The sequence below is a fragment of the Homarus americanus genome, unplaced genomic scaffold, assembly GCF_018991925.1.
Source record: "Homarus americanus isolate GMGI-L3 unplaced genomic scaffold, GMGI_Hamer_2.0 scaffold24260, whole genome shotgun sequence".
NCBI classification, from domain to species: domain Eukaryota; kingdom Metazoa; phylum Arthropoda; class Malacostraca; order Decapoda; family Nephropidae; genus Homarus; species Homarus americanus.
In genome coordinates this window covers 12,943,197-12,954,992 of record NW_024721079.1, presented here as the reverse complement: position 1 = coordinate 12,954,992, position 11,796 = coordinate 12,943,197, and the positions used below count along the sequence as shown (strand labels likewise).

General features: G+C 44.0%; 1 protein-coding gene across 1 annotated transcript; it reads right to left on the bottom strand.

The window, feature by feature from the left end:
- Positions 1-287: 287 nt before the first annotated feature.
- LOC121861572 (cGMP-specific 3',5'-cyclic phosphodiesterase alpha-like) lies at positions 288-9,631 on the bottom strand. Its single transcript, XM_042359455.1, has 3 exons — positions 9,425-9,631; positions 9,015-9,343; positions 288-414 (listed from the first exon to the last, which is right to left on the bottom strand). The coding sequence occupies exons 1-3, from the start codon at positions 9,629-9,631 to the stop codon at positions 288-290; spliced, it is 663 nt and encodes a 220-aa protein (XP_042215389.1).
- Between the last annotated feature and the right edge of the window lie 2,165 nt (positions 9,632-11,796).

Genomic DNA, 11,796 nt, shown 5'->3' with positions numbered 1-11,796 from the left:
GTAACGCTCCTACTGTTTACATAGTATACATTTAAACCTACCCTTCCCTGGTCCTGTTTTACCCCTTGTCCTGAGTAACCAATTTTACTCCCCAGGAGGCAGGAAGTGTGGTAGGCATGTGGTGTGGGGACAGGTGGTACAGGTGGTGCAGGGGGCAGGTGGTACATGTGGCACTAACCAGCTCACCGGGACCACATCCACCATAAGCCCATTTACCTAATTGATGACGAGCGACCACGACACAGATTAATCGTCAGCTTTAGTGAGTGTTTGGCTATCCGCAGCCGCTATAGGACACGTGGACACTTGGACACGTGGACACAGTCATTTTCCCGCGCCGGGGACGCTGGGACACGTGTACATCCGGTCTGGTTTCCAAGGGGATATTTTTGTACAAGTGGATTGATTCTTGGTCTGTACTCCGGAGGACATGTGGACACAGTGGGTCATATTAGGCTTGGGGACACCTGGACACGGCTTGAACTAATAACGCATGGGTGTTCGTCAGCGCCATATACTGACTGTCCTCGAGTCTCACGTCACTGTTGATCCTTCTTGTAGTCATTATTGTTTTCAAGACCTTAATAAACATCCTTTCGCTGACGTCATCACAGGTCAGCCTTGTGTCACTGTTGTCATCATGATGAGTGTGGACGGCTGTTATGACCAGGTTGCAGGTGAGGTGACACACAAAGCTTAAAGCGTTGAACCCTCATACTCGTATATTGTTTGTTTGGTTCTCTTTAGTTACTCTTACGTGTTGTTAAGCTTCAAAGTTGTATCACAACTTAATCTATCTGTGTATATACACGTATATATATATATATATATATATATATATATATATATATATATATATATATATATATATATATATATATATATATATATATATATATATATATAAGAACATAAGAACATAAGAATGGAGGAAACTGCAGCGGGCCTATTGGCCCATACTGGGCAGTCCCGTTTACACCCAACCCCTATTGCTCATATAAGCATCCAACCTATGTTTGAAGCTATTCAGCGTATTCGAGTTAATGATGATATTTGGTAACTTGTTCCATTCATCCACCACTCCAAACCAGTGTTTACCTATTTCCCGCCTAAATCTAAATTTGTCTAATTTAAAACCATTGTTACGAGTTCGCTCCTGGTTGGATAGTTTGAGTACCTTTGTAATGTCCCCTTTGTTTAGCCCTGCCTTCCACTTGTACACCTCTATCAGGTCGCCCCTCGCTCTACGTCTCTCGAGGGAGTGCAAATTAAGATGCTTTAACCTGTCTCTATACTCAAGGTTCCTAATGCCCGGGATTAGTCTTGTCATTCTCCTCTGAATTCTTTCCAAGGATTCTATATCCATTCTGTAATACGGTGACCAGAACTGAACTGCGTAATCCAGGTGTGGTCTCACAAGAGCAAGATACAGTTTTAGGATGACCTCGCTAGTCTTGTAACTAACACTCCTTTGTAAGAACCGCACTCCTTTGTATGAAATATATATATATATATATATATATATATATATATATATATATATATATATATATATATATATATATATATATATATATATATATATATATATATATATATATATATATATATATATATAATTATTTATTTATTTATATTTTTTTGTATATTGTATATTTATATAATTTGCCACATAATAATATAATACCAGCGGGATTCCTGGCACGCAATTTGTGTTATAATTACAGCAACAATGTGAGCCATTGTCTGGCGGCCACCACTAATTAAACAGCTCCATTGACCCGAGCCAAACTTACCTGTGCCTGCCACCACCCGCGGCTCACCCACCAGTCACCACCGCCGCCGCCTCTGCCTCCCCGCCTCTCCAATACTTGAGTTCGCTAACACAACTTTTTTAATTTACTCTCCAACCTGGGCACAATCGACTCTCCTGGCGCTGAACCCGGCTTGGAATTTGGCTGACAGTAATGTTGACGAAAACTTGAACAACGGGGAGGAATTACAAGAAACTTTTGGGCCATCCCTCCAACACACACAACCTCCGTACCCCTTCTCCAACACCCCCTTTCCTCTCCAACACTCCCTTCCTTCTCTCCATCACCCCCTCCCAAATCACCAGGGGATCGATTTCACTATCTCTCTGGATTAGGTTTTTTCGATCTTTAGAAAGTTTTTTTTCAGTAAAGTTGCGTAAATGAAGATATTTTATTGCGTCGTTTAAAGAAGAAAAAGTCATAGAGACCCAGTAATATTGGCAATCGTTACGTGACCGTAAACAACGTGAGCTGAATGGGAACATTGATCGCAGAATACCTTCAGGGAAAACTTCAAGAATTAAAAAAAAAAATCTTAATATTGGGTTTCAGACTAAAATAATTGGTAAGCTAGGTCAGGTCAGATGTGAAGTGAGGTCAGGTGTGGAGGTCAAGTGTCACGATGGTGGTAGTTAAGAAGTGAAGAATTTTATGTTGGTGCAGCATAACTCAAGATGTTTGAGTAACGTATTCGATACGTGAAGAATTTGACGACGTTGATTCAAAGGCCGAGAAAATGATGGAAAGTAATAGTTCTCTTTGCACACAAACATCAGGGGTGGAGTGAATACTGGAGCTCAGTATTCCAAAACTAATATGAATACGTAAATTTTTTTATGATTGCGAATAGAAAAAAATATTGTCTCTCCGAATACGAATACATATGAAAGTATTCGTGATTACATTCATGAATTCTTTGGTAAGAGCACGAGTTTTTATTGCTGTCAGTTTGGTACGTGGTTGACGATCACTTGATATTCACTATTTTCTAACTATACAGAGGCTATATTTATTTATACCTTTTCAATGGATATATAGAAACACAACATAACATTATTATTTGTTAGTTCACAATACTATCAAATTTATTGCAGTTAGTATCATCTGATTTCCATTCTGTGTCTAGTAAAATGTGCATATTAAAAATGTACATAAATTTATATGGGTTTGGATACTTATATTTTCTGGAGTTTTATGTAAAATCACTTTGAACAAATATAAATAAACGCAAAGAGATGATTTAGTGCAGTTCAGCCAAACTCCACAGTGGTTAACTCACCCCCAAAAAAGTTCCTTTGCAAGAAAAAGTTCATTACGTAGAACCTTGACTTTGTACTGTAACTATGAGTAATAGTTAACAAAAGGTTTAATTGTCGAATAACAACTAAATATTATCAATACAATGAGAATATTTGAGAGACGATTTTGTACAGGATTTGTTTTCTAATGAACCAAGTTGGTTTCTATTATAAGAATATTGGGCAGTTATCATTATATTCTGTGCATACCAACACTTTCTTATAGTACTCGAATAAGAACACACACACACACATATTCAATAAAACAGCACTCCTAAGGAATACATTAAAATTAAGTAATACAATAATCTAAAGAAAGACGGTAATTTTACGCAGTACAATAATTTTAAGTAACACAACAATTTTAAGTAACATACTACTTATAAATAATACAATAATCTTAAGTAGCACGTGTAGTCTTTATCAGCCTTGTTTTTGATAACTGCTGGTGTACATAGGAGGGCAACCCATATACAATTTGTGGAAGTAAAATAAAACATACCACGAGTGTACATTTCTGCTGCTGTCTTGTTCCTCCCGGTTATGTTATGTACAACTCGTGGACTGTAAAAAATAAATACTGCCACTAGTTTATTTTTTCACAAGTATTTTTTTTTTGCTTTTTATTTTTTGTTCCACGTTTGTACTTTTAGTTTTTGTTCCATGCTTAAACTTTTATTGTTTTTTTTTTCATGTTTTCCTGTAGTTGTCGTTCATGCCTGTACTTTTAGTTTTTGTTACAGGCTCTTAATTTAGTTTTTGTTCTATACTTGTAGTTTTGTTTCATGTTTGTATTTTTAGTCTTTTTTCAAGTTTGTTCTTTTAGTTTTTGTTCCATGCTTGTACTGTAGTGATTATTTTATGCTTGTACTTGTCGTCTGATTTGCTGTATAATTTGTGGAATAAAACACCAACTCTGTATAGCGGAAACATCGGATTACATCTCCATAATCAGCTGATGTATTGTACCATGACGTCACTGGCCACGTGATCTGTGTTTGCTTACGTCGCCATATTGACAGTCCTCCTCCTCCTCCTCCTCCTCCTCCTTCCCCTCCTCCTTCTCCTCCTCCTCCTCCCTCCTCAGGGTTAACACGATTTCTCTTACGATTTATTCCTCTCCCTCACACTAGACATATCCCCTACACTCTACCTCTCCCTCACACTCGACATCTCCCTCACACTTGGCTTATCCCCACACTCTACTTCTCTCTCACACTCTACTTCCCCTCACACTCAAGATCTCCCTCACACTCTACTTCCCCTCACACTCGGAATATCCCCCACACTCGACTTTTCCCTCACACTCGACATCTCCTTCACACTCAGCATATCCCCACACTTTACTTCTCCCTCACACTCGACGAATACAGGCCAAAGATAATATCATGGAATACTTGTGAAATCAGATTAACGAACACACACACACACGCACACACGCACACACACACACTCACACACACCCACACACACACACACACACATACACACTCACATACACACACAGGAGGAGGTGGTGTGTCGTATCCTACAGGTAAAAGTTAACAAGGCGTGTTGGTTGGTTAACGAACTTCGTAACAAGGTAAAGAATTAAATTTCGTTGACATAGCTTGAACCAAGGTGAACCGGAGTGAACCAAGGTGAACCGGAGTGAACCAAGGTGAACCGGGGTGAACCAAGGTGAACCAGGTAGAACCGAGGTGAACCAGGGTGAACCAAGGGGAGCTAGGGTGAACCAAGATGAACCGGAGTGAACCAAGGTGAACTGGGGAGAACCAAGGTGAACACACACACACACACACACACACACACACACACACACACACACACACACACACACACACACACACACACACACACTGTCACAAATAAAGAATACCTCAAAAATCAACACCAAATTTAATAATAACAACAACAAGAAGGACATCGGTCGCAACTACAATACATAGTAATAATCTCCACAACACCCACTGCTTCGTACAGCAACAACAACAAGCAGCTGCGTTAACGTGAACAAAATATACAATAGTGAACAAAAAGCGACAATGGTAACAGGCATCATAACAATACCATAACGGTAGTATTACCCACTTAGAGCAGCAACACCCGACCACCGTAAAGAACATCTCTTTATCTACTATACAGGTACAAATGCAGTAACACATACAGGAACACATACAGGTACAGAAAACACATGCAGGTACAGGAACACATACAGGTACAGGAACACATACAGGTACAGGAACACGTACAGGTACAGGAACCCTACTTTCCTGTCTTTCGAAATCGAGTATGGAAATCATCCAGCTATGAGACAATGATATGAGTTATTAAGGATGTCACCTTCATTGGTGAGTTCTGGGGTGACTAAAAAGGCTGTTAGGGACCGGCATGGTCGTTCACAGATGTTGCACGTGTGGAGGGCTTCATCTAGTGCGGAAGGGGCGGTGAAAGCGTCTTTCCGGCGCTGACGCTTGTCTGTCTCGGTATGCAGTCAGCCTAACTCGAAAGTCTTGACCCTTGTGTGGTGCTCCTCCAAGCGTTGCGTTGTGGAGTAATCGTCTCCCAGGAGAGGGGGTCGATTTACCACTTTTTCAGGTTTGCCAGCCAGCGTTACGTTTACTATTCGATAGGTGACTGTAAAGTAGTTGCTTTGGCAGTCTACTGTCGTCCATGCACGTAACATGGCCAGTCCAGCGTAGTTGTTCATGGATAATGGTAGCTTCGATGCTCCTACAGTTGGTGTCAGCGATAATATTGGCATTTGTTCTCTTGTCTTCCCAGCGAACTCGTAGGATGGAACGTAGACTAAGTTAGTGAAAGTTTTCAAGTGCCTTTAGGTGCCTCCTGTATGTGACCCATGTCTTGCTCCCATATAGGAGGATGGGGAGGATTACTGCTCGATATAAGTGCAACTTTGTAGATAATTTCAGCTCCCTACAGCTGAAGACACGGGTGCAGAGTCTGCCAAAGGCTTGAGATGCACATCTGATCCGATGTTGAATCTCTTCATCGATGTTCGCGATGGTGAACAGGTCGGAGCCGAGATACCGAAAGAGGGTAACATTAGAGAGGGCAGTACCGTTAAGCTGGATCGATGGTGGAGGCGTGGCTGAACCAGGGGCAGGCTGAAAGAGAAGCTGAGTCTCACCTACATTCACCTCAAGGCCGAATTGTGCATACGCATCTGCATAGGTGTTCAGGATCTCCTGTAGGTCGTGTTCAGTGCGAGCGACAAGGGTGAGGTCGTCTCTATACTGAAGGTAAGTGATGGAGGCTGCCGACATCTTTGTTCCTGCATGGAGTCGTCTTATGTCGAAAGGACCCTTCATCCAGAACTGGATATCCACTCTGTCGGCTAAATTGGCACTGGCACGAGTATGGGAAGCAGCCAAGAAAATGGAAAAGAGAGTTGGTGCCAGTACACATCCTTGTTTTACCCCCTTTCGGATGGGGAAGAACTCAGACTGGGTGCTATTGTGCAGGACACTGCCGTTCATGCCATCGTGGAGTTGCCTCACAATGGCCATGAATTCTGGTGGGCAGCTAAAACAGCTGAGGGTCCACCAAAGGGCTTCCCTGTTGACCGAGTTGACCTCCTTTTCCCATTTGTTATCCAGGAGAAAGTATAGACGGCTGGTAAGCAAAGGTCCTCCTGGTTCGCACACCTGGGGACGGATTCCACCAGGCCCTGAGCCTTTAATATTTTTCATCTGTTTGAGGGCAGTAGCTACCTCATCCAGGGATGGAGGATAGCCGAGGTGAGTCAGCTGTGGCTGCTGAGGGACCTGCTGGGTAGTCAGGATATCCACATCAGTGTTTTGGTTGAGCAGCGCTGAAGGATGCCTTCTTCTTCTTTAATTAGTGAGTTACCGTCGGGTGAGCGAAGGGGAGCTGCATCATGAGTGTATGGCCCATAAAATGTTTTAGTGTAATTGAAAAATTCGTGCATCTTGTGTTGATCTGCAAGATTTTGTGTTTCACGTGCTATATTTTTGAACCAGTAATTCTTTAGATTGCGAAGTTCGCGCTGGGCTTCCGCTGTTTTCTTGTGGAAAGTATCAGCTTTGGTCCGAGACTGAGGGTTGTTCTGCCAGTCAAAGTAGCATGTTATTATTGACGAGTATATTGATTTCCAGGTAATTTTCATCAAATCAATCCTGCTGCATTATTTCTATCTGGCCGAGGGTCTCCGCAGGTTTTTGTCATGACAGTGTCGAGAATATCCCATTTGGTATTGAGATTTGGGTTGTTTGTTGTCGGGTTGTTTATCAGCCCATGTTCGAGCTGCTCTCTGAAAGCATGTGCTACCGCTGTATCCTCCAGACGCTTATTGTTAAAACCTCTTCTAGAGGCTTGCTGCCTTCGCCGTTTTGGGGCGACGTGAAGTGAGAGCTAGGCTTTGACGAGCCGATGATCAGTGTCGCAGTGGTCTGAGCCAAGCATGGCTTGAGAACGTCTCGGCGATCTCTTTCTCTGACGATGATGCAGTCAATGAGATGCCAGTGTTTGTAACGTGGGTGTTGCCACTAACACTTGAACTTTTAGGCCTGCCTAAACAAGTTATTAGTGATAATGAGGTTATGTGCTGCACACTTGCTGAGGAGGACTAGGCCGTTGGGATTACACTTGCCTAGTCCATTTCTCTCTATGGTTCCGTGCCATCTGTCATCATCCCTGCCAATTTTGGCACTAAAGTCACTTAGAAGCACAACCTTATCTTCTCTAGAGATAAAGGTTAGCACTGTTAAGGTCGGCGTAAAAGACTTCCTGGGTGTCAATCTCTGCATCCAATGTTGGGGTGTATGCACTGATGAAGGCATGACGTGAGTGATTCAGTGGGACTCGGAGCGTCATGAGGCGCTCGTTGATCCCAACAGGCATTTCAGTTAGCCTTTATAGGATGCATTGGCGGATGGCAAAGCCAACTCCATAAATGCGGCTTCTCTCCTCAGCAGTCTTACCCTTTCAAGAGAAGGTATAGCCAGACTCCTATTATGTGAGTCGACCCTCGTCTGGGAGCCGGGACTCACTAGTAGCTGCTATGTTGATGTTATACCTAGCCAGCTCTTTTGACACAAGAACGGTTCTATTTTCAGGCCGCCTATTTGTGTTAGTATCCAGAAGGGTCTTGACATTCCCTGCAGTCACCATAAGAAGTTATATAGTTGTTAGTTTTTTATCTGTAATTATAATTGTGTTTTCGACTGCATAACGATGACCTTATTTGGTGCAGTTGCCCAATCAGGTTGGTTCTTAAGGCAGGCTATGTTTAGGGCACTTTTTCTAACCCATCTCCCCATGCGGGGCGAGCAGAGTAGCTCCTGGAAAAGGCTGCTCAGTCGCACAGACAGGACCGGATTGCACTGCTGCCTAGATCCCAGTGCATAAGCGACCATCTTGTCTATGCCGCCCATATGCAGAGTTATGACTAGACACTTCCGGTAGTCATCTCTGCCTGTCCCCCGTCGCCAGTCATCCGTTGCCATAAGACTTTTGAGGGTATATGGGTTTTGATGATGATGAGAAGTATGATGAGCTGGATGATGGCTGCATGTGAGTTGATTCATGTGGTGAGGCAAGAGCGCAGGCTGCAACCACACATCTTGGCTTTCCCTTTTCCTGATCCAGTGTTGCAAGTTTTGCAACGACTAGGCAGAGGGAGGGTTGCAATGGACTGCCGATAGCCCAGTGTTTGGGTTTCGCCTTAGTAGCCTGTCCATCATGCATTGCCTTCATCCACCGGTGTAGTCGTTGGGTTCCCATGTTGGTCACCTCTTCCTCCTATACTGACGTTGGGGTCTTGTTGGAGCTCTGAAAGCATGTCTGCCTGAACACGTTCAGGTATGGTAACACGTACAGGTGCAGTAACACGTACAGGTACGGGTATAGTAACACGTACAAGTACAGGAACATGTACAGGTACAGGATCACGTAGAGGTACAGGAACACATGCAGGCACAGGGACACGGACAAATACCATAACACGTACAGGTACAGGAACATGTACAGGTGCAGGAATACGTACAGGGACAGGAACATGTACATGTATAGGAACACGTACTGGTACATGAACACGGACAGGTACAGGAACACGTACAGGTATAGGAACACATACAGGGAGAGGAACACGTGCAGGTACAGGAACATGTACAGGTACAGGAATACGTACAGGGACAGGAACACGTACAGGTATAGGAACACGTACTGGTACATGAACACGGACAGGTACTGGAACACGTACAGGTATAGGAACACATACAGGGAGAGGAACACGTACAGGTACAGAAACCCCTACAGGTGCAGGGATACGTACAGGGACAGGAACACGTACAGGTACAGGAACACATACAGGGAGAGGAACACGTACAGGTACAGGAAACCCCAAAGTGGATACAGGGACAGGAACATGTACATGTATAGGAACACGTACTGGTACATGAACACGGACAGGTACAGGAACACGTACAGGTATAGGAACACATACAGGGAGAGGAACACGTGCAGGTACAGGAACATGTACAGGTACCGGAACTCGTACAGGTACAGGAACACGTACAAGTGCAAGTACACGTACAGGTCCAGGAACACATACAGGTACAGGTACACGTACAGGTGCAGGAACACACATACAGGTACAGGAACACGTATGGGTACAGGATCACGTACAGGTACAGGATCACATACAGGTACAGGAACACATACAGGTACAGGTCACATACAGGTACAGGATCACATACAGGTACAGGAACACGTACAGGTGCAGGAACACGTACAGGTACAGGAACACGTATAGGTACAGGAACACGTATAGGTACAGGAACACATACAGGTACAGGGTCACATACAGGTACAGGATCACATACAGGTACAGGAACACGTACAGGTGCAGGAACACGTACAGGTACAGGAACACGTATAGGTACAGGAACACGTATGAGGTACAGGATCACATACAGGTACAGGATCACATACAGGTACAGGAACACGTATAGGTACAGGATCACATACAGGTACAGGAACACATACAGGTACAGGAACACATACAGGTGGGAACACATACAGGTACAGGGTCATACAGGTACAGGAATCACGTACAGGTACAGGATCATACAGGTACAGGAACACGTACAGGTACAGGATCACATACAGGTACAGGAACACATACAGGTACAGGATCACATACAGGTACAGGAACACATACAGGTACAGGAACACGTACAGGTACGGAACACGTATAGGTAGGAACCATTATGGGGTACAGGAACACATGGGTACAGGATCACATACAGGTACAGGATCACTATACAGGTACAGGATCACATACAGGTACAGGAACACGTACAGGGTACAGGAACACGTATAGGTACAGGAACACATACAGGTACAGGATCACATACAGGTGGGATCACAAACAGGTACAGGAACACGTACAGGTACAGGAACACGTATAGGTACAGGAACACATACAGGTACAGGATCACATACAGGTACAGGATCACATACAGGTACAGGAACACGTACAGGTACAGGATCACATACAGGTACAGGAACACGTACAGGTAAGGAACACGTAGGTACAGGAACATTGTACAGGAAACAGCATACAGGTACAGGAACACGTACAGGTACAGGATCACATACAGGTACAGGATCACATACAGGTACAGGAACACATACAGGTACAGGATCATACAGGTACAGGAACACGTACAGGTACAGGATCACATACAGGTATAGGAACACATACAGGTACAGGATCACATACAGGTACAGGGATCACATACAGGTACAGGAACACATACAGGTACAGGAACACATACAGGTACAGGAACAGCAGGTACAGGCTTACAGGTACAGGATCATGCAGGTACAGGAACACATACAGGTACAGGATCACATACAGGTACAGGAACACGTACAGGTACAGGATCACATACGGGACAGGATCACATAAGGTACAGGGAACACATACAGGTACAGGATCACATACAGGTACAGGAACACGTACAGGTACAGGATCACATACAGGTACAGAACACATACAGGTACAGGATCACATGGGACAGGTACAGGATCACACAGGAGGACACTAAGGTCAGCACAGGTAAGGCAGTACAGGATCACATACAGGTACAGGAACACGTACAGGTACAGGAACACGTAAGGTACAGGAACACATACAGGTACAGGAACACATACAGGTACAGGATCACATATAGGTACAGGAACACGTACAGGTACAGGATCACATACAGGTACAGGAATCACATACAGGTACAGGAACACGTACAGGTGCAGGAACATGTACAGGTACAGGACACATACAGGTACAGGGATACATAAGGTGGTACAGGAAACTTACAGGTACAGGATCACATACAGGCAGGATCACATACAGGTACAGGAACACGTACAGGTACAGGAACACGTAAGGTACAGGATACAGGTACAGGATCACTACAGGTACAGGAACACAGGTACAGGATCACATACAGGTACAGGAACACATACAGGTACAGGATCACACAGGTACAGGAACACAGGTACAGGATCACATACAGGTCAGGAACACGTACAGGTACAGGAACACGTACAGGTACGGAAACACATACAGGTACAGGAAACATACAGGTACAGGATCAACAGGTAGAACACGGGAGGATACAGAGGTACAGGATCAC